At 56.2% G+C, this 27545-nt stretch overlaps 2 protein-coding genes and 1 long non-coding RNA gene across 13 annotated transcripts in view; 1 reads left to right on the forward strand and 2 right to left on the reverse strand.

The window, feature by feature from the left end:
- Nucleotides 1-7237, reverse strand: part of WDR86 (WD repeat domain 86) — a 37162-nt gene extending 29925 nt beyond the window's left edge. For 2 of the 7 annotated variants that reach the window (XM_078059758.1, XM_036102074.2), the window contains exons 1-2: nucleotides 6397-6542; nucleotides 5955-6219 (exon numbers count right to left, since the gene is read on the reverse strand). In XM_078059758.1, the coding sequence (XP_077915884.1) occupies nucleotides 5955-6177 (223 nt within the window). In that variant the 5' untranslated portion in view covers nucleotides 6178-6219; nucleotides 6397-6542. Of the gene's footprint in view, nucleotides 1-5954; nucleotides 6220-6396; nucleotides 6547-7170 lie in introns of those variants that run through there. The other 5 variants (XM_078059757.1, XM_078059755.1, XM_036102070.2 and 2 more) reach the window with 5 other exon arrangements.
- On the forward strand, nucleotides 5546-23247 carry LOC118542162 (uncharacterized). 4 transcript variants are annotated; one of them, XR_013442941.1, is made up of 10 exons: nucleotides 5546-5770; nucleotides 7150-7336; nucleotides 7869-9069; nucleotides 12093-12195; nucleotides 16111-16225; nucleotides 20304-20466; nucleotides 20686-21068; nucleotides 21638-21746; nucleotides 22634-22792; nucleotides 23111-23247. It is a non-coding gene; the product is annotated as an uncharacterized LOC118542162 (long non-coding RNA). The 4 variants fall into 4 exon arrangements; XR_013442944.1 differs by lacking the exon at nucleotides 21638-21746 and having other exon boundaries at nucleotides 20686-20819; XR_013442942.1 differs by lacking the exon at nucleotides 7150-7336 and having other exon boundaries at nucleotides 20686-21746.
- On the reverse strand, nucleotides 20279-27188 carry CRYGN (crystallin gamma N). Of its 2 annotated transcripts, none has more exons than XM_036102086.2 (4): nucleotides 27169-27188; nucleotides 24774-25022; nucleotides 23155-23300; nucleotides 20279-20509 (listed from the first exon to the last, which is right to left on the reverse strand). In XM_036102086.2, the coding sequence occupies exons 2-4, from the start codon at nucleotides 24936-24938 to the stop codon at nucleotides 20374-20376; spliced, it is 447 nt and encodes a 148-aa protein (XP_035957979.1). In that variant the 5' UTR covers nucleotides 24939-25022; nucleotides 27169-27188; the 3' UTR covers nucleotides 20279-20373. The 2 variants fall into 2 exon arrangements, with proteins under 2 accessions (XP_035957979.1, XP_035957978.1); XM_036102085.2 differs by lacking the exon at nucleotides 27169-27188 and adding an exon at nucleotides 26665-26842.
- Between the last annotated feature and the right edge of the window lie 357 nt (nucleotides 27189-27545).

The following is a 27545-nucleotide window of genomic DNA, read 5'->3' on the forward strand; positions in this document are numbered from 1 at the left end:
CCCACACTGAACGAGCCCCAGCTCAGAGCCCGGCCGCAGTCCACAGACCATACGACAGGGTCCCCCGGGGAGGGATGGGTGAGGGAGGCTGGGGAGCAGGAGGGCCCATCCTGTCTCTAGGGACCACAGCACCACCACGGGCTGTTGGAATTGTGTAGAATAAGCAAAAAAGCCAAACTAAAAATAAACATTTTTGAAGGGATAAAGAATGCAGATAAGATGCAGTTATTATGTTCAAAAGGACATGCTGAGGCTCAGGGTTTTCTGCCAAGGCAGTCGGCCCTCCCCGCCTCCCCGGCCGCACACCCTGGGACTCGCTGGAGGCTCGGAGTCGAAGTGCCCCCTCCACAAGCAGGAGTCGCCGCTCAGGGCACTGGCCCTCCGGGGTCTGCGGCGGCAGAGGTGGGCTGGCATGGGCACCAGCCAAGCTGGAACATTCGTTTGACTAACTTCGCGTGAAAAGCGGGGCCTCCTTTTCCCCTCTGCTGTCCCTGGCAAGGCTTCTGTCTGCCCGTCCAGGTCCCCCTCCTCTTCTCCAGCCTGCTCCCTGCGGCTCCCCCAGCCCCTGGGAGCTCTTTGATCCCCCCACTGCCCACAGGGTTCAGACAGCTGGGAGCCCAGGAGACTTTGGGGCAGGATCTGTCGGCCTGCGGCCATCCAAACCTCAAGCCACGGTCACACTTCTCTGGAGGCCTCTCCACAGCCATTTCCGGGCGGCCGTGAATGCTCCCCTGCCCTGGCTCATCCACGTCCGGGAGCACTGAGAGGTACCAGCCGCGGGTACGGGGGATCCCCTCCCATGGCCACCTTTGGCAAGGGCCTCTTTACCAAACTCGCCTTGAGCTACTATGTTGAGGGTGCCATTTTGTTTCCTGCCTGCGGGGGCCACCTCCGGATGTGCGCCCAGCAAGCCCCAGCGGCGACACCGGCGCGTCCCGGGCAAGGAAGGTGTGGCTGAAATGGCATCTGCCGAAGCCACGGAAGACTCAACCTCCTGCCCCGAGCTCCCAGCCCGGACAGGCTGATGCTCCTACGGCTGGTGCCACCGCAGGGCCTGGCCTTCCAGCCCAGCTCTTCTCAGCCCACGCCCTCCACCAGGCTGCTCTCCGGCCTCCCTCTGTGACCCCCTCAATCCGCACCCACGGGGAGCTCACCACCTGCAGACGGCGGCGTCTGAAGCGCTGAAGAATGGGTTACCCGCCTGGGCTTCCGTCACATCCATGCTTAAAACAACCTGCATTTTGATGGAATTCTTCCTTGACTGGGATGAAGTTAATATTGGATGTGTTTATGTCTGAGAGCCTTCCCTGTGCCCCCACATGCTCTTTCAAAAATATGTAGGAGATGGGGCGCCTGGGTGGCTCAGTTGGTTAAGTGTCTGCCTTCAGCTCAGGTCATGATCCCAGGGTCTTGGGATCAAGTCCCACCTCGGGCTCCCTGCTCGGCGGAGAGTCTGCTTCTCCCTCCTTCGCCTCTTCCCTGGCTTATATGCATTCTCTCTCTCTCTCTCACTCAGTCTCTCTCTCAAATAAATAAATAAAATCTTTGAAAAAAAAAATATGTAGGAGATGATTCAGCAAGCCCACTTCTGGGTATCTACAAAAGGAACGGAAAACAGGGCCTGGAAAAGATGTTTGCACACCCAAGCTCATAGTGGCCTTCTCACCACAGTCACGTGGAAGCAACCCAAGTGTCTGCTGACGGATGAATAGGCAAAAAAATGCACACAGCAGAACAGTACTCAGCCTTCCAAAGGAAGGAAATCCTGACATCCACTACAACACGGACGAACCTCGAGGACATCGTGCTAAGTGAAATGAGCCTGTATGAGGTGCCCAGAGCAGTCAGATTCAGAGGCAGAACACAGAATGGTGGGCACTAGGGGCTGGGGCAGGGAGAAAAGGGGTCATTGTTCGAAGGGGACACAGTTTCAGTTTTCCAGGATGGAAAAGTTCTAGAGATGGACAGTGGTAATGGCAGTGCGTTATCAATGTTTACTATCTTCAAACTGTGCACTTAAAAATGGTTAAGATGGTAAATTTGATACTACATGTTTTCTATTAGAAAATTGTCCCAGGTCCATTCCAGGCCCACCTGGGCCAAGAGGTGAACCCTGACTACCCCAGCTCAGAGTTCCTGCTTATCTGAAGTTCAAGTGCACACAGCCCCTCAGTTTAGCCAACCTGCGGATTCCCTGGGGCAGCATCTTCGAATCTAACACATGCTTCCAGCACAGTCAAGCCAACAATCAAATGGGACAAAGGCTCTGGAGCAGGAGGGAGGAGGGCAGGCTTCCCCCCAGTGCCGCTCTGCCCGCATAAACGCAGGAGGACTGGCTAGCCCTTCGGAGCCTCGGACGGTGGAGTCAGGCTGTGAGAAGCAAAGGACAAAGAGCTTTGGAGCTGGCCAGGCACCGTGCCGAGGAGATGCTCTTACTCAGTCCGGGCCTGTTGATGTGAGCCTGGAGGACAAGGCCACTGAAAGAGCCAGGAGCTATTTATTGACTGGTTTACTGCCCCCCCCCCCCCACACACACATAACCTCATAAGGCTAGATGACTATTTTATCACCCCCAATTCACAGATAAAGAAACTAAGGCACGAGAAGTTAAGTAATGAGATTTGAGCCCAAGCAGCCCAGCTCCAGAGCCCGGGCTCTTGACTATTAACGGCCCCTCCTGCTCCCTGGTGGCAAGTAGGGGTCAGGAGTCGTCAGGATGGGCAGGCACCAGCAGGCTTGCAGTAAGTAGAAGTGTGCAGTTTGTTCACACAGAATTAAAAACAGCACCCCATCATGCTAGAAGATGCTGTTAGAAGACAAGGACGCTCGTGGAACAGCTACAGTGGGTTCGAACCTTCAGGCTGGGTCCCTTACTACATGGGAACAGACTAGGACAAGGACTGCCACCTTGGGACATGCTGCTTATCTCACTGATCCAACAAAGTGCCTCAGATGAGTAGGCATCCAACGGATAAAAGAAGAGAGGGAAGGGATAATTCCATTAAATCATTCTTCCCTTTACAGAATAACTGGCAGGTAAGCCTACTTCTTCCCTTGGAGCTCACCAACTGCATTTGAAAGCCAGTTCCATTTACCGAAAAAGCAGAGCTTCTGTAGGAGGGAAGCTGGGGGGCCCTGGTTACGCAGCCTGCTCTCCAGGACCAAGGGTGACAACTTGCCCACCAAGCCCCCACCCACAGGGGACTGCCCTGTTCTTCCTCTCCAGCCCATCCCTTGGCATAAACGTTCAAAACCCTGCAAGATTCACAGAAAAGTCTTGGGCCCCTAACTGCATCTGCCCCCCCCCCCCCAGGAATTGAGCAGAGCAAGAAGCTCGTGTGCAGAAGGAGAACGCACAGCAGGAACTGCCCACTCCAGCCACTCTGCCCAAGAAATGCAGGCCTGGCCCCCCAACAGGCTCTTCTCCAGAGCCTTCTTGGGGGCCCAGAGCTGCACCAGGCGCTAGCACTCACCCCAATCTGGCAGTTTCCACAACAGAAGTAGAAAGAGCCTGGCGTGGGGGTCAGGAGACCCCCGGGGATCTGGGCTGCAGCTGATCAGCCCTACAGCATTGTCCTGATGCGAGCAGGAGCCCCCTAGAGGGGGGGAAGCCATCCATGCAATCCTGCGGTGTGACCTCGGGCAAGACCCATAACCACTCTAATCTCAGGGGATGCTGACAACAGAACCTACCTCACAGGCTAAGTATCTAGAAAACACTTAGAATACTCCATGTGTTGGTAAATAAATCTGTGCCTGCCCATTCTCATCTATAAACCGGTGTCAATTCTATCTACCTCACAGTTTTGAGTATTAATAATAATGGATCAAGAAGTATATTGAGGGCTATTAATAAAATATAGAATACTAAACAAATGCTAAGACATTTATTACTATTTCACTAATACAAAAAAGTCCTTGCTTTCTTTGGGGGGTCACGCAAGGACTACTGCACGCCCAAAAAGACTCTTTTTCAAGTTAAATCTAATAGTGCGGTTTCCGGATAAGAAAAGGTTACTTCTATCTCTTCTGTCTATGAAAATTCTTTTTTTTTTTTTTTAAGATTTTATTTATTTGACAGAGAGAGACACAGTGAGAGAGGGAACACAAGCAGGGGGAGCGGGAGAGGGAGAAGCAGGCCTCCCACAGAGCAGGGAACCAAAATCTTGTTAGAAATGCAAATTCTAGAGTCCTACACCAGGGGCTCACTGAAACTGGGACCTGGGAATTGACATTTCTGAAAGCCCTCCAGATGAGTCTTATGTTTGGGAAGCAATACAGTTGGATTATAAATGTTGGACAGATCTTAGATCTTCCAGTCTCAGTTCAGTGCCTGTCAATCTGTGTGACTTTGGAGGTGACTTTGGGGGTGGCAGGAGGAAGGTGTTAGTTTGTAACTGATTCTCCCGTATCACTCCCGCCCCCAGTACAAAATTCATCTCTTCTGGGCTTTGAAATATCTACCATACTGCTTTTATTTAAAACCAATAGGGTCGGGGCGCCTGGGTGGCTCAAGAGTCTGCCTTTGGCTGGGGTCATGATCCCAGAGTCCTGGGATCCAGCCCCACATCGCATCGGGCTCCCTGCTCAGCGGGGAACCTGCTTCTCCCTCTCCAGCCCCCGCTGCTTGTGCTCTCTCTCTCTGTGTCAAATAAATAAAATCTTTTAAAAAATAAAAACCCAAAAGGGTCAGTATCAACCAATCGTGAAGCTGATTTGTACTCCCTGTGCCTACGTGATTTGGAAGGCCTGGGGAGGCCACCCGGGATTTGCCGATTATGGTGGAAAAAACCCAGGCGGCGATAAATAACCGCAGTGCGGAGAGCCTTGTGCTTCAGGCGGCTGTACCTGCCGCTCAGGCAACACCAGGGGCAGAGGAGACGGGCCTCAGCCGGCCCTGCAGGCATGCGACAGGGACCCAGGGTAGGAAATAGTCCACCTCCAGTGACTAAGTACACAAGTCTAAACCAGCATGTATGCATCTGTGAAACTTTTAAAAAACAACATGTACGCCTACTATGTGCGCCTCCTGCCACTGAATCATGTTTCCAAATCCGCGAAATTGGTTTAACAAGGCCCTTTTGAGAAACTTTGATCCATCCCTCCCCCACACCCCCTCATTTTCCAGCAGAAGAAATGAGGCTGCAGAGAGAGCAGAGCAGAATGGCCGGATGGGGAAGGGGGGCGTTCCAATTTCAACTCCACCGCCCACAGGCTGTGTGACCCCGGGCAACTTACGTCCTGCCTCAGTTTCCCTGCCTGCACGAGCGGGATACCTGTACGCCTACTATGTGCGCCTCCTGCCACTGAATCATGTTTCCAAATCCGCGAAATTGGTTTAACAAGGCCCTTTTGAGAAACTTTGGTCCATCCCTCCCCCACACCCCCTCATTTTCCAGCAGAAGAAATGAGGCTGCAGAGAGAGCAGAGCAGAATGGCCGGATGGGGAAGGGGGGCGTTCCAATTTCAACTCCACCGCCCACAGGCTGTGTGACCCCGGGCAACTTACGTCCTGCCTCAGTTTCCCTGCCTGCACGAGCGGGATACCAGCAGTGTGAGGGCTGCCCACGGCAGTGCTCAGTGCCGCCCGCACGTCACAAGCGCTGGTGGTTACCACAATGGCTCCGGGAGGAAATGTCCGGCCACAGGCCACTCGGGCCGTGAGAGGCGGGGGAAGGCGCTGCCTAGCCCAAGGAGGACGCAGAGGTGCCACTCCGGGCTGTCGTGAAAGCCGCTGTAATGGCACCGATTTCCTGCATCGGGCTGACAGGTGAGGGTAGCCCCCCGCCGCGGGTGCTCCCCGGCCCACCGGTCCCGGTGGCGGCGGGCTCGGCACCCCACCCCGCGCGCGCTCGGCCGGGCGAGCGCCCCCCCACGAGGGCAGGGTCCGCGGGCCGCAGGGCTGAGGTCTGAGGCGGGCGAGCGGGCGGGGAGGACAGAGCAGGAGGGTCTACCTTGCAGGAGTGCGCAGCACTGGCCGTCCGCGGTGCTCCAGAGCCGGGCCGTGCCGTCCTCGCTGCCCGTCAGCAGGCGCTGCCCGTCCGGGCTCAGGCTGAGCCAGTTGATGCCCCCGCGGTGGTCGGCGCAGACCCTCAGGGCCGACCCTCCGCCCCCCATGCGGACGGCCGGGCGGGACACGCGGTGGCTGCGCCCCGCTAGGGAGGGGCGCCCCGGCATCCGCGCGGCGGCTCCCGGCGGCTGCGTCCCGCGGCCATGGTCCTGCGGGGCGCGGGGTGCGGCGGAGGTGAGGCGGGGGCCCGCGCTCCCGCGCCGCCTCCCCCCTGCTTCCGGGCCCGCGGGGGCTGCGCGCCGGGGGGCGGCCCGCTGGGACTTCCCGCTCCCGCAGCGGAGTCCCGGCCCCACCGGCGCCGGCCGCCTCCCTTCCCCGCGCCCCACCTGAGCAGGCCCTGCCCCGGAGCCCGGACGGCCCGGCAGAGGCGGCTCCGGGCGCGCTGGAAGGCTCGGGCCTCGTCGCGGGGTCCGGCGGCGGGGGGAGCCCGGGAAGTCGAGCGCCCCGCGCCCCGCGCGCCCTCCCCGGCCGGCGCCGCGCGCTGGGGGCGGCGAGTGTGGAACAATACAGTCCGGCCTGGCTCCTCCTCAGAGACCACCCCCCAACCTGTCCCCTCCCACTTCTCCGGCCGGCGCCCCAGCCCCCACCCCGCTGCCCCCCTCCCCGGGGACGCCGGGGACCGGCCCACGTGCGACTCTCCGCGCTGCCCGGTGCCGGGACCGAAGGCCGGGGCGAGGCGGAGGAGGTGGCCGCGGGGTCCCGGGGGCTGAGACGCGCGCGCCCCGGAGCTCACTCGGGCCGGCGGCTGCGCGCCACTACCGGGCAAGTCTGCCCCGCTCCTGGCTCCCAGCCCTGAGGACCCTGCCAGAGGGGCTCTCGGGGGACTCTGGGGCGGCCCCCTTGTTGGAGGGCGCCCTTAGTCCGCTCTCGCTGGGAAATTACACATACACCCCGAATTCTAAAGAAGTTGCGTAAGTGGGGTGGTGGCGGGCGAGCGAGGGAAGAGCGGCGCGGTGGGGCTTCCCGGAGAGGTCAGGTTCACCCATTTGAGCGGCCGCGGGGTCCTAGGCGACGGGCTCCCGCTGTTCTCGTGCTGGGGGTTTGGGGCCCCCACCCACTGATCCAACATCTTTCGGCAGCCTCTCCCACCCCCATCGCACCCCAGCGCCTCTGACGGTCCCCTGAGGTCTCTGCAGGAATCCCACACCCGGGTTGCGAGCCCTCCCGGAATGCCTGCTGGTTCCCATTAGAGCTGTTCCGGTGCCTGCTTCGCGGGGGGCGGGGAGGGGTGACACCTCCCTCCCTCGGATCCTCCAGGTCCTAAAGGTAGCAGGGTTTCCCGAGAGGCGGGGGGTGGCGGGGGGGGGGGGTGAGGGAACAAGGTAGCTTTAGAAAGCTAGCCTTCATCTCGACAACCAGACCTTCTCCCAATGGCTGACTATGTCCAGACTCCGAAAGAAAACCCCATAATGGGACATTTTTCTCCACACATGGGACAATTTATTCTCCAAGCGTCTTAACCAGAGAAATCCACTCTTTCCCTAATCTTGGGAGTCAGCTTGCTGTTGAGCTTAAGGAGCCAGCACCAGTGAAGGGTGTAGGGGTGGGGGGCCGTGTTGCAGTGGGATTTGGAGTTGTAGAGGCGGCCTGAAAGGAGGCAGGAGGGGGGTGTGATGCAGCAGGAGAGAGGAAGGCAGAAACCCGTGAAGTATTCTAGAGGTGGACTCTTGAGGAACTGGGTGCGTGCAGGCAGGAAGGGAGGACTCTGGGAGTCTCCACTATGCTAAGACCGGGTAGAGGGAGGCTGGTGACATGTGTCCGGAGATGCTCCTATAGGCTGATCCCGAGTTCTTTTTAGGACCTGTGAACTTGAAGGTGCCACGGCAACATCCAGGTATGAAGACCGATGGGCAGTCGGCCATACAGATGCTCAGAAGAAAATCCAAGGGAGACAGAAGACCCTTGCTCAGGCTGTTGCTCCAGGGGTGTCCAGTTGCTCCTTCCCTTGGGGTCCCGGTCTGACCCCTTTTACCCTCTCTGCCCCCAGGTCAGGGTCCCTCCATACCTGACACAGGAATAGCACACAGTTCTTGAAGGGGAATTTCTGAGCTACCATTTGCTGTTGAAACAAAGAAAAGGAAATATGTTTTTCCCCTACATTCCAGATTGCAGTCTTTACAAGGCAGAGGGAGGACTATTTGGGACAGAGAGACCTTCCCAAGACTCCCGACCTTTCACTGTACCGGCAACAACCATGTCTGGCTTATGGTTTCGGGCCAAATCTGCTAACGCCTCTCGGCAAATCACTCCCTGAAACTAACCCCCCCCCCTTCACACTGCTCACCAGCATCTTGCGTGCAACAGATAATGAAGACGGAAAACCAGGTCTCTGCATTCGCCACGACCGTCAGAACGAAAGTAGTCATTTACAAGGCTGGCAGCAATCTTTCCTACATATTTTATCCTCCCCAAACACTAAACAAGAAATCCTACGCTACTGGAATTTTTATGTTATTTCACTATAATCAAGTGACAGTGATGAGGCAGGCGCGATTGATTACACATTGTTTAATAGCGTTTAACTTCCATAACAACTTCTCTTGATAAATATTATCTTTTTGATTTTGCTGCGGAGAAGGACAATGAGGCCTAGCGAGGCTAAGTAGACAAAGTCATTCAGTGAGTGGGACATTCAGGTCTATTAGGCACCACGTCTAAATGATCTGTCTTCACAAATGCAAGAGAATCAGTGGCTTGAAAGGAGCAGGCCCATCCCTCTGTGCCTAAGACATAGAAGGCTTGTGGTAATTCCTTTCCCTCCAATGCCACTGAATTTTCCTGGAGAGAAATCTCAGGCAAAGGTCTGGCAAGAGTGCCTTTCCCTGAATATCCCAACGAGGATCTGTGGGCTCCTCGCTAAGTGCATTTCTCTGTGGATGGAGATGAGCAAGCCGACAGCCAGACTCTTGCTCTCTGCAGAGATCTCAGACATGCTGCTTGTGGGCATCTCTCCTCTCGCCAGCGGCTTTTATTCTCATCAGACCCAGCAAGGCATCCTGGTTAGATTGTGTGTGTGCATGCGTGCCTGTTCTTGTGTGTGTGTGTGTGTGTGTGTGTGTGTGTGTGTGACTAGGAGGGACAACGAGGGAGGCTAGTTTAGCAGCATCTGCTTTCACTCATTCCAGAAGATTTCTAGCTGCCCACAAAATGATGCATTTGCTTGTTCTCTGTGTGGATTCTGAAGCCAAGTTTAATGCGTACTGGAGTTGTTAATCCTACTATGGGTATTTTACATGAATTTCGTGTGTTTCCGAATGGAAGCCAGGGCCAGCTGAGCCGCTAACTCTGTACCTGCCTTTATTTTTCTGGGAGCAGAGAGGGGGAGCGAGCTGGTGTCTGTCAGGATTCTTTGACTGGGTGAGAGAAACTGAAGCTAGCGAATTGGCAGGAGAAGGGGATTTATCAGAAGGATATCAAGTGAAGGGAGGGATGAGCATCCAGATTAAAGGAAAGAACTAGGGAAATGCTGGGGTCTCAGCAGCTGGAACTCATGGAATTTGTCCGTAGGATGCTGTTACAAGTTGACCTGGCTCCAGGCTTCTCTCCTGGTGTGATTTGGCACCAGATTTCATTTCCAAGGAGAGAAAAGTTAACTGTCTACATTGAGTTTAATTTGGTTGGGAGCAGTACCCTGTGACCTCCGCCTCATCAGCATCAGCAATCCTAGTGGGGTTCCCCAAGTCACTGCAGTCTACCCTTTGGCTGCCCAGAGCTCACACACAAACACCCTTCTTTCCATGGTCCCAGTCCCCAAATGCTCTACTTTACAGTGACTGCCCCATGTGAACCACACATACACTGTCCCATTCCCGACAGGTGACAATCCACAGAGCTCTGAAGTGATGTAATAGGGTGGCTGGTCTCTGAGTCCAAGAACTCTGAGTATGTCCACGTCTCAACTACATATTGGCTTAATATCCTACAACCTATGGATGAAATAAAATCAAACACCAAAGCCTATATTACCTACAAAGAGAAAAACATCTTTTTTTAAAAGATTTTATTTATTTATTTGACAGAGAGAGAGACAGTGAGAGAGGGAACACAAGCAGGGGGAGTGGGAGAGGGAGAAGCAGGCTTCCCACAGAGCAGGGAGCCCGATGTGGGGCTCGATACCAGGACCCTGGGATCATGAGCTGAGCTGAAGGCAGACGCTTAACGACTGAGCCACCCAGGCGCCCCCAAAGAGAAAAACATCTTAAAGATGCAAGTGACCCAGTGAGCAAGAAATACAGGGCAGAGGCTTCCATTCTTATTTCTAGAACTGACATCTGAATCATCTGTCCCCATGACCTGTTGCTGGTCCCCTAGCTCCTGGGTCCTCTCTCTGCCAGGTGAGATTGTGGAGACCCCAATCTTTGTTCCCGAGGGGACTGAGTCCTTGGTGGCCCTCCTGCATACAGTTGTCTTTGTGTCCTGTTTATCTTTGTGGCTGAGTATGACGATCAGAATGGTAACAGTAATATTTATTGAGCACTTAGAATATGCTAGAATGTGTTACAAGTGCTTTACATGTTTTATTTCATTATCCTCACAATAACCTTTTTTTTCTTTTTTAAGTAATCTCTATGCCCAATGTGGGGATTTGAACTCACAACTCTGAGGTCAAGAGTCGCAGGCTCTCCCAGCAGAGCCAGCCAGGTGCCCCTTCATAATAACCTTTTGAAGAGGTACTATTAACATCCCATCTTATCGTGGGCAAATGGAGACACAGAGAGAGGCATTAGGTAACTCTCCCCTGCTCACCCAGCTAGCAGAGTGGAGGCTGGGCTGGAGCTCAGGCCGTGGGCCACATCTCTACACCTCCAGGCTATCCCTGCACGGGGGCAACGTCCCCCTGGGCGTCGGCATAGACCCCTCAGCCAATGCTGTAGCTCTCCCGCGAGGCCCCGCCGCATTTTGCTGGTCATCCTCACACGTGGTGCTCTAGGCCCCTTAAAAGTTGAAGTATTTAGGGGCACCTGGGTGGCTCCATTGGTTAAGGCTCTGCCTTCGGCTCAGGTCATGATCCCAGGGTCCCCTGCTCAGCGGGGAGTCTGCTTCTCCCTCTGCCCCTCCCCCTGGCCCTGCTCTCTCTCTCTCTCTCTCTCTCTCTATCTCAAATAAATAAATAAAATCTTTTTAAAAAAAGTTTAAGTATTTATTTACCTTCCCCCTGCATCTTCATCTGAGGAAATGACCCAAGGTCCAACTTTAAAAAACTAGGAAGAAGTCACAGGAGGCCCCTGCGACATTGTGGCAGGTGTCTTCCCTTCCTTCAGGTGTGTGGTCCTCCCACTCCAAAGAAGCAGGTCTGGGAATTGTGCGAATCTCTCACATGTTGCCTCAAAACAGGCCTCTCTTCACTTTCTTGACCCTGAAGGTCAAGGGCGACTATGGTGGATTGCTTAGTGATTTAACTCTGGGAGATCCCCGTTAATCACCCAGAGCCCAAGATCCTGGAAGGTAACAGGACTCCCAGAGAACCAAGCTCCACACCTGCCTTACACTCTGAGGCCCGACCCACCGTACCTCCCAGCAGATGCTCCTCCACCCCCTCAGAAACCAGATTTCCATCACAGCCCCTCCTGTTAGCATTCCCTGACAACCAGTAGAGACAGCCTTTTTAAAGATTCTGGAACTTCCATCACCACCTTATTCCTTGTGGCAAGGCGGGGGGGTTGGAATCTGTGGGTGGGGTGGGTACACATGAGTGGATCCAACTCAGCATTCCTGTCTCCCACAGTCTTAGAACCTGATCCTCTGTGTTATGCAAGGGTTCCTAGCCTTTCTGTGTCATTTCAATGCCATCAGTTGGCTTCAGCCAGTCCACTAAGTTGTTAGAACATAGACCACAGTCCCCAAGCCAGGATCGTCTTCTCCATAACCTCAATCGGATCCGGAATCGTGTTCCTCCTTCTTGGCCAAGTACCCTCAAAATCCATTCCCATGTTCTCCAAATTTCTGATGATGTAAATTCGTGAACCCCTGCAATTTCTCTGGTGTCTCTCTCCTTGCTTTGTTTCTGCTTTTCTGCCTCTAGTTTGCGGCGTACAAGCTGAAACCCCATCACTGGGCAGGCAACAATGAGGAGAGCGGCAAGAACACTGTTCACTTCTCCTTCAAGGGAGGAGCATCTTCCTCAGGTGAGTGGGGAGGGTTTCTAAAGACTCGATGGATTTGGGGGTTTTCCAAGTCCTCCAAATCCCCCCAACCTTCTGGGGGGTCTCATTCTCTCATTCTTCTCTCATTAGTGCTTGAAATTTCACAGGAAAGACCTGTAGTTTGTGGACACAAGTGATGTTTTCATGTAGCAACCTACAGAACCAGTCTCCAAACTTTGTTTCCAGTGAGATCTTTAGCCCGTTCACAGAAATTACTAGATTTAATCTTGATGCGTATCCAAATACCCAGGGCTCTAGAAGCAAATCTCCACCATGGCATTTGCCTTCTGCATCCCTTTAAAATTGTTTACGATAGCAACAGTACCGTCCTTCAAGACTCTGCCTCAGTGGGCACCTGGTTCCAGCTGGCCACGGCTGGTAACCTAATTGTTTTGCCACTCTCCACCAGAGGTAGTGCTTTCCTTCTGGATCTCTTGCCTGCAGCTGCCAACACCAAGTACCACAAACTCAGTGGCTTACACCACAGGAAGATTAGCCGACTGGAGTGCACCAGACAAGGCGAGGAGGCCACAGATACATACTAAGTCACATATTTTCCCTCCTTTGAATACACTATTAGCCCACTTGCTGCAGAGCAGAGATGTTCTCAAGAGTTCTAGAACCTTGGGGTGCCTGGGTGGCTCAGTCGGTTAAGTGTCTGCCTTTGGCTCCTGTCATGATCCCAGGGTCCTGGAAAAAAAAATCTGTCTTGGTATTTCCAACTGCAAGTTCTTCTTCTTTTTTTTTTTTTAATTTTATTTATTTATTTAAAGTAATCTCTACCCAACTTGGGGCTCAGATTTACAACCCCTAGATCAAGAGTCACATCCTCTACCAACTGAGCCAGCCAGGTGCCCCACAAGTTCTTAATAGTTCACCAGATACAAAGCACAGAACTATGTCCATATTAGGAACTACCTGTTTGCTTGTTTGTTTGTTACCATTTAGGAATGCTTTCAGATGTAAGAATAGAAAACCTAAGACAGGGGCGCCTGGGTGGCTTAGTCGGTTGAGCATCTGACTCTTGGTTTTGGCTCAGGTTGAGATCTTGGGGTCATGAGATCAAGTGCCATGTCAGGCTCTCTGCTCAGCATGGAGTCTGCCAGAGATTCTCTCTCTCCCTCTCCCTTTGCCCCCCCCCCCGCTCATGCTCTAAACAAACAAACAAACAAACAAAATCTTTTAAAAAACTTAAAAAAACAAAAAAGAAAACCTAAGCTTGGCAAAATAAATAGGGGCTAATTTCTCTAACATAACAAGAAGGATGGTTGCTGACCCTGGCTTAGCACCTTAATGAGGCTGGAGCCAGATTCTCTCTGCTTTGCTCTCATGATTACAAGAAGGCTGCCTGAGCTCCTGGCATCACATCTTCATTCCAGGCAGGAAGCCAGAGGAAAGGACCTTTTATCAAGACAGCAAAAAACTTTTTGGAAGTCCTTTTAACGGTCTTTGGCTTTTATCTCATTGCCCAGAGCTTTTTCCCATGGCTGTGTCCCAGAGCTATGTCCATGAAAGGGAGGCAGGGAAAAGAGTAGCTGGTTTCCCAGATGTGTTGGTGAAGACAGGCCAGGGGAGCGGACCGGGATTGGATTAGCTAGTCTACAATGTCTGTCACATCTCCTTAAGTCTTTGTTGACTACTGTTTTTCAGGCTAGAGAAATATGACCCATTGGGGATTGTGTAATTAATTTAGTGGGTCTCTGACCAGCATTGTTTTAAAAGAAAATACTGATATTCAACAGCACACAGCCGTTTCAGTTGTATATAATGACCCCATACAGGTTTAGTCAGAAAGATGGGAAAGCCAGTGCGGCAAGGCCAGAGGCAGGAGTCAGGTGCGGGCTCTGGAGTCAGACTGTTGGGGGCACTTTGCGTCTTTTGCAACAATGGTGTGACTTTGGCAAGTTACGATGATCTTTTAAATCTATTTCTTCAACTATAAAAGAGAGAGAATAACATGCCCAGCTCATCACATGTAAACATGGTTTAGCACAGTGTTTTGGGCATAGTAATTGCTCAATAAATATTAGTTGTGTTGCTGTGATTAGTATATACTGATAACGAAGGATGGCCGAGTCCTGCTTTAACAGCCCAATTAGATTCACCGAGAATTAGCTACATGTCCCTATGTAAACAAGTAATGCGAAAATATTCGCCCCCACAGAAAGTTTACTTTGGCATGATGCCATCAGCTTAGCCCTGTGGGGTGTTATTAGCAAAAGTCCTAGGGAACTTGTTATCTTTGTTGCGAGAGGGATATGTTGAGGATGCTGCTTGTGGATGGCAGCACAGGTCCTGAGGACCCACGGAAGAAATTTCTCCTTGGCCTGAGTCCCAGCAATGGCTGGCTCCTTCTGGGAAAGTGGTTTCTTTTAATCTTTTGGACTCTGCATGGCACCGATGCTGTTCCCTGCTTGCTTGGACCCAGTCAGGAGGCCTGCTCTAGCAAAGAATCAGGACTTTGTACCCCATGTCATACGGTGGATGCTAACCTTATCCTGGCCTCACCTTTTTTTTTTTCTACCTTTTTCAAAATCTCAAAGATGTCTTCACAGACTTTTTCTGTCTTATTTTTTGAATAAGATGGACACCCCCTGGCTTTGATGCACAGTCTCCTTGATGTATAAAGAGGTACTTGAGTGCTCCCTCTGGGGGTGGGGGGGCTGCTCTCTCTGGAGGCTCCGCTCATGATGGCCAGCCTCAGGAAAGGATTTCTGGCCAGTAGTCCCGTTTCCTGGGTGGTGCCTGTTCCTGCTGCCCTTTCTGTCCACGTGGTTCAGGAATCCTGGGGCCCAGGGTGGACTGGGCCCAGCTGTGACCCCCATGCTCCCCAGGTCTGGCCCCCAGTGCAGCCTCCCAAATCCTCTATGGGAAAGGGACCCAGGAGACGACTTTCTCAGCCCCAAGTGGTGGGCTCCCTGCTCTGGATGTTGGGGGCCCGGCAAGACGGGTGAAGAGAGGGTGTGGTTTGGTCTTCCTGCCCAGTGAACTCTGATCCCCAATGAGAGCAGTCCTACACAAAGGCCAAACCCACTCCGGTTGAACAGGGACCCTCCTTCCCGGTTGATGGCTCACCCTACTGGGCCCCCGCCCTCCGCTCCACCCAGAGCGGGCAGTCCGGGGGGCTGCTGGGCATGCGTGGGCCAGGAGCAGGGTGCTCAGCTCTGACTGCCAGCCCCCACCCACCCCGAGCAAGGGGCTGGTCTCAGTTTCCAGGGAGGCCCCCCCGCCCCGGCCCCCTCTCACACGGAGCCCATGCCAAGGAGCAGCGTCAGCTGGACTCTTCGGGATGTTTTCAATCACTGATTCCAAAGAGGGCTTAGCCACAGGCAGCAGGGGAGCTAAGAGCCTATTTACAAAAATGCTCGTTTTACACGTCCGGGGTTCACAGACTGCAGGCAAGTCACTTGCTCCTGTGTCGCCAGGCTGCCCCCAGACACCAGTGCGGCTGAGCAGGGGCTGGGGCTCCGGAAGTTGGGGTGCAGCCCAGTCTCACCCCGGCGTCCCGAGCCACCCTGCGGAAGGAACGTTGCCTCATGCACTTTCCGTTCCCTCCGCATTCGATGGGGAACCAAAGGAGATCAAGAGCGAGGGGATGGATTCTTCAGGTCAGGGGCGGTGCGGGCAGGGAGCACCCCAGGGTCCTCTAGAATCTGGGGGGGGGTCTCTCCTATCCAAACCACCACCCCAGCAACGAGGAGCTAGCCTTGTGTGTGTTCTGTGGTCGCACATACAGAACCTAAGCCTTCCCGCCCGCACCACGTCTCCGCGTTCAGCCCCGCAGCCCGGGGCACGTCTCCGCGCTGTGCACCCATCGCCACCATCCTCCCCGGAGCGTGTCCACCTGCCCAAACGGGAACTCCGGAGCGACGTTTTGAAAAGTCTCTCATTCCGCAGGTTTTAATGGAAACCTCATATGGTTTCTGGAGGGGAACAAAGATATGTCGGGGTCTAAAGGGACTCATCCAGGTGGAGCAACGGCAGAGACAGGAGGCCCTCAGCCGAGACTGTGGTGAGTCCCTAAGGACACAGGGGACAGCTGGGTCACATGCAGGGGGTGGAGGAATGCGCCAACAGGACACCCCTGGGCCAGCCCCCTGCAGGCAGGGAACATCTGCGTCTTCAAAGGGAAGGTTTTTTTCCTGGGGTCTGACTGGGCCTGTGGAACAGCGGGTCCCCCGCGGGCTGCGGACGGAGGGCTGGCTCTGAGGAAGTCCCGGCCTCCCAAACCGCAGCGTGGGGACAGAGGTATGTGAAGCATGTGTGACTCTCCTCAGAAGGCACCCCGGCCCCCGGTCTACCAACCCCCTGGACCGACTTCAGACAAATTACAATCCTGCCCACAAGCACTTTGGTGGGAATCTTGTTTTCCCTCTTCCATAGAGAAAGCAGATTTACTGACAGATTAGGGAGCAGGGGGCTGGGCTGAGGGGAGGTCACCCAGGAGCACAAGCCTTTCGGTGAAGCATTAAATCACCCGTTAATGAGGTGCCGATATTCCCCAGCACTGGGGAGAGGGGACAAGTTCAAGAGAAACCTCCGGAAGGCCTGGAGGGGCTGCTAGGCCTGGCTCCAGCACACACACACCCCCCGCCCCCGCCAGGCTTCTGGAGAACTTGACCCGTGGGAGGGCTTCCTCAATCAGCAGTTCTCACGTAATCCCTAGGAGGGGGTGCAGCAGGGGAAACTGAGGCATGGAGCAGTGGCCTGTCTGAGGTCACATCGGAGGGAGTACTGGCTCTTAGTGCTCCCACAAGATACAGTTGCTTCTCCCTGTGTCCCAACATACTGGGTGACTTTGCGCACATGGGTTACTACCAAGGACCCGTATTCATACGGCACCTTCTCACGGGTTACTTGCTCGGTTTTTACAACTGTATACAGTTGGAACAACAGATAGGTTTGCACTCACTTCACAGAGCAGGACACTGAGGCCTGAGGCTGTTTGGTTTGTGTTAGGGGCTGAAATGTATGCCTCCCCAAATTCCTATGTCCTAACCCTCAGAACCTCAGATGTGACTATTTAGAGACAGCATCTTTAAAGGTGCAATTAAGTTAAAATGAGGTAGTTCAGGTGGACCCTAATCCAAAGTGACTGGCGTCCCCATACACGGACGCACAGGGAAGCGGCTGTCCTCAAGCCAAGGAGAGAGGCCTCCGGAGAAGCCCTCCCTGCGGCACCTTGACCTTGGACTTCCAGCCTCCACAGGGTTAGACGCCCCCAGCGGTGGTATTTGTTACGCAGCAAGTCTGCCTATGCTGCTTTGCTCCCAGTTCACAGCGTGGGTGCAGAAGGCCGGTCCTGCTTCTCCCCACATGCCCCGCTCCAGGGTAAGGATCCCTGCTTCCCTTCCCGCCCCGTCACAGGGAGTGTGGGTGAGTGCAGGGGATGGTGCTTTGAGCGTGTGGTTGCTACCGGGTGGAGTGACGCTTACCTTAACGATGGTAAAATCCACCTCAACCCGCCAATGTGTGGAGCAGTGTAGTAGGCTGGTTGGGAGCAGAGAGCTCAGCCAGATCCGGGTTTGAATCCTGTGTGTGACCTCAGGCAAGTTGCTTAAACTATCTCATTTGCAGGGGTGATGATAGGAGTATTATAATCTCGGGATTAGTGTACGTAATAAGTAACCTTACAGAGCTCGATAAATGCTCAGTGGTCATCATCACCATCAGCAGGTAAAGGGGTGTTGGACGCTAAAGGCCTGGGGCCAGTCCAGACCTGGGTGGAGGGTTGAGGGGCCAGCTGAGCAGGGACAGGGTCCTAGCCGTGGGCAGGGCCCACACAAGCAGAGACCAGTGTGGCTGTCTTCACACAGAAAGTCCCACTTCCTGGAACAAACTGGCAGAGAAATGAAAAAACAAGAGTATGATTTCCTACAGAGGCTCTTCCCAACTCAGACACAGTGACGGTGTATTTAAAAGTTGATTCAATCCAGGCTTAGAGATGGGAACTGGTTTGCTGTCGGTTTGTGGTGGTTTCTTCAAGTTCATGATCTGAGCCTTCTCAGGAGGGAGGGTCTGGATGGAGAGGGTCTGCACCTGGCAGCCCTCAGTCCCACAGTGCCAGGGGCTTCTGGGGTTCCACTCTCTGGGCTGCAGGGAGTGGACTGGGGCATTCGGTGCAGGGCGCACCCCTCACGGACCCCACATACAAATGGCAGGATGGCAGCCCCCTCCCCATCCTGGGCAGGTGGATGGTCACCCAGTGGTGTAACCTCTGCTTAGAGGGGTCCCCCAGCAGACTCGTGGGTCCCCTATGCCTTTGCCACCCAGATCTTGGCAGGCGTTGCCCAGGGTGAACTGTGAGAGCTCCTGATGACTCACCTTTTCCACTTCTGTCTCAGTGGAGGACATGGGGCGTAGGGGTGGAACCTAGGAAATAGGGCAACTGCACCCTCACAGTCCACCGGGACGACCATCCCACTCTTCCTCACTCAGAACCCTCAGCAGAATCCAACCCCGGAGATTTCTGGCTTTCTTTCACGGACCCTGTTTCCCTCCCTAAACTCCAGCTTCCACCCCTACCACCCCCAGCCTGTCCACAGCTCAATTCCAGTTTACGTATTAATCCCAGGGTTCAAGTACTTTCCCATAGGGGTCCTGAGGGAGTGGCCGGCCTGAAGGGAACCTTCCCAGTGGGGAATCCTTGCTCCTACTGGGAAAAGAACACACAAGATGTGTGGTGAGGAGGGGGTGGGAGCCTGCGTGGCCAGTCAAGAGGCAAACTGGGGGGGGCAGGGGACCCCGGGATCACAGAGTGTGGGGGTTTGGAAAGCAGGACCACAGCTTGAGCCAATGGTCAGAACTCTTGGGGACAATTCATGCTGCTGCAGTCCCCAATCCCTCTTCCAGCCAGGGCCCTCGGTCCCAGTGCTGTGGGGAATAGACAGCCATCTTTGGGGTCCCCACCTCCACGAGGGGCCCAGCCCACAGGAGAGGACCTACGTGGAAGGAGCATCTCCATCTCCATCTGAACAGCCAGGGTCAGTCCAGGCTGCTCCGTGGTTCAGGATTCTGGTTGGGGGGAGGGCCTTCAGGCAGGGGGCCACTTCTAGTGTCCAGCAGGTTCTCATCCTCTCATGGGGGAGGGGAGGCTGGACACTGAAGTGTGGGTGGGGAGGTGTCGCGAGCGAGGACCCTCTTATTCCCAGAAACCCCACTACCTTCCAGGACAGGCTCTTCCCCGCCCCCCCCCCCCGCCCCTGGGGCAGTGCTCCCCTCCATTGAGCCCACCCCCACACGGTGGACCCGGTGTCCTGGAAAGGGCCCAGGCCACAAAGAAGTTCCATGGATTCACCCAGGGGGGAGAAGGGAGCCCAGCCCCTGGGTCTTCCCCGCCTCATGAGCAGGCTGGGGGCTGGAGTGATGTGCCACACTCCCTTCAGCCCCCCAAAGGCTCCTTCCAAGTCTCCTCCTCCATTCCCTCCGAGTCCACGTGTTCGAGCATCTTCCAAGCCCCCAGTACAGGATATAAGGGGCAATGTGTCCCTCGGGTCCAGCCCATCCTTTAAGGGGGGCCTTCCCGGTAAACCCCAAGGCCAAGATCGGCCGGAGAGCCAGACTCATGAACCCTGGGTCAGGCTCTTGGCTGCAGAGCAGACCACATGGCCTGGCAGCCCCAAGTTGCTGAGTCAGGGAGAGGCACAGCCGGGGGGAGCGGTGGAGGCGGCCTCAGCGGCAGACCCCCGGGGCCTTCCCCCACCCCCGGCACTTCTTCCCCCTTCGCCCTAACTGCCTAACTGGTCCGGGGCTCCGGGCCAGAGGAAGCACCTGGGCCCTATCCTGGCTCCACCGGAAGCTTGCTCTGGGACCAGAAGCTGCCCTTCCCCATTCTAGGCATGGGCTTTTCAAGAGTGAAGGGAAAGGGTTCGACTCCGTAACCTTTAGATCCCTTCCAGCTCTCGTGTTCCCCCATGGGTGGCTCACAGTGCCCCCTACCGCCCTTCCCGGTCCCCCCAGCTCCCTGCCCCAAGTTCTGGCAGCCTCCTGCCCAGGGCCTGGGGTGCTCCACCGGCTGCCCCATGTCAGGGAGGGGCAGAGAAATCACTCAGGCCAGCTCAACTCTCATTTCTCTGATTTTTATTCCCTAGGGTCTGAACCCTAGGGTGGGGGACGGAAGGGGCTGCCCCCGCCCCCCAGGCATGCCCGGGTCCTGGCGGGCTAGTAGTAGTTGACCACTCTGCGGAGCGACTGGATGCGCGCGTTGTGGGCCTCCCAGTCGGAGCAGTTGCGGAAGTCACCCCGCTCCACCAGGTACATGCGGCCGCGGTAGTTGGGCTCCTCGTACAGGACCCACCTGGGGTCAGAGGGAGGCCAGGTGAGCCCGGGGCGGCTGAGCAGGGAGAGAAGACCTCCCACCAGGCCGCCCCTCTCCTGGCCCAGCTGGGGTCTGGAGCCTGAGCTGGGGGGTGGAGGTGTCGGGGGAGAGCGGCCCACAGCTGCCCCTGACTTGTCCCACCCGCCTTTTCTCAGGCCGGCCTCTCTCCTCACTTCTGATGCTCCCTTTCCCCTCAGAACGGAGAGAAAACAGCTTTTTCGCCGTGGGAAGCAAAGCGGGGCTACGCGTCCGGATCTGGCTGCTGGGGTCCCTCCGGGCCCACGCCATGGTGTGTTCTGACTCTGTCTTTGCAGTGAACCCCCATTGTGGCCCTAACAGTTCTGGCCCTCCCACCCCAGAGCGCTCTGCTGTCGAAGGAACTTTCTCCCCGCTGAGACACAGACTCTGAAATTATGAGCCCATCCAGCCCAAGGCCACACAGCCCACTGAGTCGCCTGCTTAGGGCAGCTTCCCCAGCGCTCCCCTCTCCTGTCACCGTGGGCCCCCTTCTCCATCCTGATTCCGCATCTGGTACCTGGTGGGTCTGCACAAGGGTCAGGGGTCAGGAATGCTGAGAGAGGCCCAGCGTGTGAGCTGCAGGGTCGCTCAGGGCCGACCTGGTTTATCCCTACCTTCCCACGCCCCCAGCCTCCCTGCGCCCTGACTTCCACTGTGCCCGAACTGCCCCCTCCCCGGCCCCCAACCTCCCCACACCCATGGGCTGGGCCTCCTCAGTAAACCTCTCCTCCCGGGCTGTGACTCTGGGCAAGGACAGGGCACGAGGAGGAAGGGAGGAGGGGGCATGGCCCATCCACAGGAGCACAGGGACTGTGCCCTTGGGGGGCAGGAAGTAAGGAGAGTGATGTGGCACATTTCCCTCCAAATGCCCTCCGGGACACGGGTCTGTGGGGACGGGTCAATCCTGGACTGACTCGGGAACCCGCGCAAAGCAACTCCCAGTATGTGGGAGGCGGTAAGAAGACCTGCCTGGAGGCCCCCATCAGACCCCAGGAAAGGCCCTGAAGGAGGTCACAACCAGACCACGTGATCCAGGCCATCACCTTTGAGCAGCTTCTCCTTACTTTTTTCTTTCTTTTTCTTAACTAGTTAAAGTCACAGGAGGCCAAGGGTGAGTGCTCGTGGGGAGGAGAGCAGAGCCCTGGGTCCAAATGTGGGGTTGGCCACACGCAGCCGCTGAGTCTCCATCTCCTCTTGGGTAAATCGAGGCCTACAGGAGACTCTGTGCCCCTGTGGTCGAAACTCTTAGCTCCTACCTTCCCACCGTTTTTCTCAAGAGGCCCCGGGGGTCCCCCAGGGTGGGTGTAGGGGTGGCAGCGAGAGTCTCAGGACACCTTCCATGCAAAGGCGTGACTTCGGCCTCCTGAGACACAATTTGGCCAGCAGTTTTCCAGGCAGATTGTTGTTCTGGAATTTGATCCCTCAGATCCCTGGATACCATCAACTTAGGGCAAACGGGGTTTCCAAGAGGCAGAGAAAGGCAGATGTGACAAAATGAATCCTGATAGAGCCAGAGTGACAGAGATAGCAGGAATGGAGCAGAGTTGCCCTGGGACGCTGGGTCGGGGGCCCCGAGGAAAGGTGGGGGGGTCCAGTTCTTCCTCTGGCTCAGCCACTATCTTCATTCAGTCTCTCCCGTGACCACTGTCTTGAACCTCTTGAGGTGTTCCCTGATCCCAAACCTCAGACACACAGACAGCAGCTGGATCCCTTAGCTGCTGTGACAGGAGCCATGTTCCCGGAGCCCGAGTGGGGCTCTTCTGCAGACGGGATGGGGCTGAGGTCTCGGGAGGCTCTCTGCTCTAGACCAGGGACACTGACTTGAAGCCAAACGCCTGGCTGCTGTCCCAGCTGCACCACTCAGAAGCAGGGCAAGGTCACTTTCTGAGCCTCAGCTAACTCCTCTGTAAAAGGAGGTAACGCTATCCACTGGCTCGGTGGATGGGAGATGGGAGATGGCCACCATGAAGATATGGTGGCTGAGTCTGATGGGTACACAGGCTGCCTACGGCTGATGGAAAGAACCAAGTGTGCAGAGGCCAACAGAAGCCAGGCTAGCCCGGGGTTCTGACGACTCTCTTGCAGGAGGGCAGACAAGCCCCTCTATTCCTGGGCAAAACCCCCCTGGCCACAGCCTGTCCACCGGAAGTGAGCCACCATGACGTCAATCCCCCTGGGAGGCCTGCGTGCTGGGGGTCTGCCTGCTTGGCAGGAGAGGTCCAATTCAAGGGTCCATTTTGCTGGGTAAGTAAGGGGTGTGCAGGGTGGGCAGGGCTCCGAGCAGGGTTCCCCTGGCTCGAGTAGACCAGAGGACAGTCCATGAGATCAGTCCAATCATAGAGAACCAGTAGTTTGCCAAGTACCTCCCTACCTCTGCTCCTACTGTGGTCCCACGTGTCCTCACGAAGGCCTTCTTGAGCCATGGAGGAAGCCACCCCCTTTGCTCCACTGGGGTAGAGAAGGCAGCTGAGGGAGGGAATGGGCCTCCAGGGCAGGGGCCAGGCTGCCCCCCCTGCTGGGGTCTGACCCACCCTGCAGCCTCCCCACACTTGGCTTGTGCAGGGCCCAGCTGGGCTGTGGTCCGCGGCCTTGCGGCCTGTACTCACGCTCCGTCCCCGTACACCTTGATGGCGTTGACGCAGTTCTTGGACCAGCCCTGACTCTGCAGGAAGGGGCAGTCTTCCTGGAACTCCAGGCACTGGCCGGTGAAGTTGCAGCCCTCGAAGATTTCCAGGCGGAAGTTCTCCCCGTGCTGTGGGCCCCATGGGAGCAGAGGAAAGATGGCAAACGGCACTGAGTTTCCCTCCCCTACACAGAACCCCGTGTGGCCAGGAAGTCAGAGTCGCCCAGGGCTCCGGGCACCCAAGAGCTCCTGCACTGGGGGGCCAGTGAGGGCCCGCCACCCCAGCACAAGGATCAACACGGCACCCTGCGTTTTCTGGCACCTTGAGATCTGGTTGGACAAAAGGGCTCTATCACTTTAAAAAGCTTCCAAGCCCCTGAACCAGTTCACTCTCCTGTTTCTTCAACTCAAGAATCCAAGGGTTAGAGAGGGCCAGACCACCTGGGAGGCTTTGGTCATGCTCTGACCAGGGCCTGGGCCACGGGGCTCCCTTCTAGCGCCCTGACTGGGGGACCCCTGTCCCAGCCACCCCAACGCATTCCTCTGCCCGTCATCCCCACCCTGGGGCCTCAGGCCAGGGGCAAGCCTTTATATGATAATATTTTACAAACTGTAATAGAACCTTTTATTAAAACAGGAAGCCAAAAATCTAAAACAAATAACAGATCTCATTTGCTGAAATCCCTGCTGGCTCACTGGGATGACAGTATATAGCCCCTTATAAGATTCCTTGCATTTCCGAAGACAGAGGAGGGCCAGCTCCCAACTGGCTGGGTCTGCATCACAGCTGGCCCTAAGGATAGCTCTTAGGAGAACAGCATTCAAAAAATACCTAGGAGAGTTTTCATAGAAATAGCATTATGCAAGATCCAGAGCCAGCCATGTTAATTCCTTTTTCCAAATGTCTACGGCCTGGTGGAAATACTAAGAAAGCATTCTTACAATTTGAGATGCCAAAGCCCAGCTGGTTTTGTAACTCGTGTAGAAAAGAGAGAGCCCCCCCCACCCCACACACACACGAGGCTCCCTCCCTGGGGTTCCTCAGATGTTCATCAGCACCGCCTGGCCCCCATGTCCAGGGAAAGATCCTTCTGCAGACACACGGCTGAGACTCCGGTGAGAATCTGGTTCAGGAATCAGCCATTTCCCACCTGACCATGTGGACCTTCCAGCAGCTCAGTTGCACGTGTAACTTGGGAGAATCCAAAGGAATAGGAATGCTCGGTCCTCAAACCAGCCCCTCCCCGTAAGGGCAACTAGACATGAACCGTCCTTCACCACGGGTGGCGACACCCCTCATATGCTCTCCCTACACACATCGGGCCACTTGTGTGGCTCCAGGAGACCTGCCCCCAAATTCCTGAGGACTGGCTAGTGACTTAGGCCTCCTCCTTCAGTCATTCCACGGTCAGAGCATCAAAGTCTCTTGAAAAGCACTCTAAGATGACCTGCATGGGTGGATACCCCGGGCCCAAATCAGCCTGGCTTTAGCCTAATTCTTAAAGTTGGGAGGGCCATGCTCCCAGATTATTTGTCCCATGTCTGAGCAGCACCGACCCTCAGTCCCTCTAGCAGGAAGCCCCCAGCCAGAGGCCCACTCACCATTCCTATGGGGCGGCAGGAGCCCATGTGGTCATTGTGACCATTCCAGCGGAGGAAGTCGGGGTAGTCTCCATGCTCCAGGATAAACTGCTGGCCCCGGAAGTCGGGGTGATCGAAGCAGACCCAGGCGCCGCTCTCCACACGGATGGAGTTCACCCGGTTCATAAAGCCTCGGTCCTGGAAGTTGTCACAGTCCCCGTAGACCTCCAGCTTCCTCCCGGTGAAGTGCTTGCCCTCAAAGAGGATGATCTAGAAAGGCCAGGTTAGAGGGCTCGGGGTCAGGGGCTTCTCTCCTTTCAGTTTTGGGAGCAGACACCTGGTGTCCAACACCCTTGATTGAACCCTGATTCCCAGGCCCACTGTGCACAGTACGTGCTCAACACCATTAGCTGGGTGAAAGAACGCATGGATGGTGGGTTGAGGTCAGACCCAGGGCCTGGCCCTCCCCACCCTGGGGGGCTCACAGTTGAGCAGACTAATTTCAGAAGATATTTGGGGACAGGGAGTCCCCCTAGTCCCTGGGCCCATTTGAAAACAGGCTCTTTTCAAACTCCCGTTGCATTTTTAAAAAAGATTTTATTTATTTGAGAGAGAGAGAGAAAGCATGGGCAAGGGAAGGGGCAGAGGGAGAAGCAGGCTCCCGGCTGAGCAGGGAGCCTGAGGCGGGGCTCGATCTCAGAACCCTGGGATCATGACCTGAGCCGAAGGCGGTCACTTAACCGACTGAGCTACCCAGGCATCCTCTCACTGCATTTTTAAAACTCAGTTTTTGTTCATGGTTAAATCATAACATCCAAGGAAGTGTTTTTAGAAGAAAGCATTTCACCCACCAACCCACCATCATAACCAAACACTGAATTACCAGAAAGTCAGGTTCCTGGGACTGGGCCCCTTAGCGGGAGAGGCTAAATGCAACAGAGCCAAGTCAGGGCCTGGTGTGGGGATTAATGGCTAAAAAGGGGGCTTTTTCAATGTAACTCATCCCTTTGTTTACTGGGCCACCCCTTTGGGTGACAGGCATGTGTCAGAGCTGGAACACTGCCAACTCAGTGGTCAGTTCACAGCATCCTATGGCAATGTAACACTGACAGGTTCTCCTTGTCCCTAAACTACACAACACTATGGGCCCCAAAGTTCATTTTCTGCCACGGAGCGTGAAATTCCAACCACGCAATAACTCTCTGGGTTTCTAGAATTGTGCTCCTAGAAGGGCCCTGGCAAAGTACAAACAATGGTGCCCAGGGACTGGTAACTGCTGTAATCACTTGCCCTGTCACCAATGACTACCCTTCTGGGCCCCCTGGGCAGAAGCTGTGAGAGCCAGGGTGTGACTTCCCAGCTCTCTGGGTCCCTCTGGGGCCCTGGGGAAGGTGTGCAGGGGCATGATGGGCTCTTGGGATTGTTTGTTATTGAAGCATAACCAAACCTGTGCAGACTGAGTAATGTTCTCATCCGCTACCCTTGACCGTAGCCCCTGGAGACCAAAGGCCGCACCACATTAGCTAGGGGAGGGAGCAGAAAATGGGGGTGCCACCTTCCCGCACAAGACAGGTCTGGTCGGTGGCGCAGAGAGATTCAGGGGGATCCGGTCGCCCACCGGATTCCAAGATCCCTCAAACCGCCCCCAGAGCCGGTGCTGGAGGCCGTGGGAGACGGGGACCGTCCCGCCTCCCACACCAGAGAGGCCCTCTGCCGGGGCCAGGCCGCCCAGTTTGGGTAGGAAATTTTGCCAGTTTCGCTCAGGTTTCTGGGATGCTCAGGGCGCCTCAAGTCACAGCTTGGCCCCTGCCTCCCGAGGACGAGGAGCAGCGGAAGGCGGCGGCGTCGGGCCGCGCGCGGGCGGCGTCCGTGACCGTCGGGCCGGGCCGGGGGGGGGGGGGGGCCCACTCACCTTTCCCGAGCGCTGCGCCATGGTGTGCGCGCCCCGCCCGCCGCCGGCCCCTATATAGCCGGCCGCAGCCCTGCTGGCTCAGCGCCGCCCGGGACAAAAGATTTGCTGGCCGGCGCGTTAGTGCTGGTCCGGCGCCCTAAGCCCGCGAGGGGCCGCCCCGCCCCGTCCGTGGGACCCAACACCGCTCCCCGCCCGCCCCCCCCAGGCGCCGCGAGCCCCGCCATGCGCCGCGCCCCCTGCCCGGGCTCAGTCGGGTGCCCGCGGGGTCCCGGCGGCCCCGCGATCCCCCGGCCAGCCCCACCGCCTCCTCCGTCTCCGACCCCCGGCCGCCCGCCGTCCCTGCTGAGTCAGGGGCACGCACACGCACACACGTGCGCGCACACACGCACACGCCGGGCCCCACCGCCTCCCCTCTGCCTTGGGGTTCTCCAGCAGGGCCGCCCCTCCCCCTTCCCTCCTTGGGCACCGAGCCTTCCCGGACCTCCTGCGCCCTCCCTTTCTCACCTGGTCACACGCGCGCGCTCAAGCTGTGACTGAGGTTTTTCTCTGGACCAAGGATGGAACCCAGCTCCTGGGAGCACAGAAGACAGCCCTTGACTGCCCCCCACCCCACCCCCCAGCGCCTCCTGCTCTGGTCTTAGCCCCCAGCCCCACCCTACACTTTCCACTCCAGCGGCACCCAGTCGCTGGTGGCCCACCCGCCCCTGCATCTCTATCCCAGGTTGTCCTCCCCTTCCTTTTCCCCTCCTGCGCTCTTGCTCCCTGAATGCTGTCCCCCACCCCGCCAGTGCTCATCCTCGATCCCTTTCCGTGTTACCCGCCCTGCCCCCGCAGCCCTCGCTGGTGGTCCACAGCGCTCTGTGCCCAAACCACCCTGGACG

The sequence above is a fragment of the Halichoerus grypus genome, chromosome 12 (assembly GCF_964656455.1).
Source record: "Halichoerus grypus chromosome 12, mHalGry1.hap1.1, whole genome shotgun sequence".
NCBI classification, from domain to species: Eukaryota; Metazoa; Chordata; class Mammalia; order Carnivora; family Phocidae; genus Halichoerus; species Halichoerus grypus.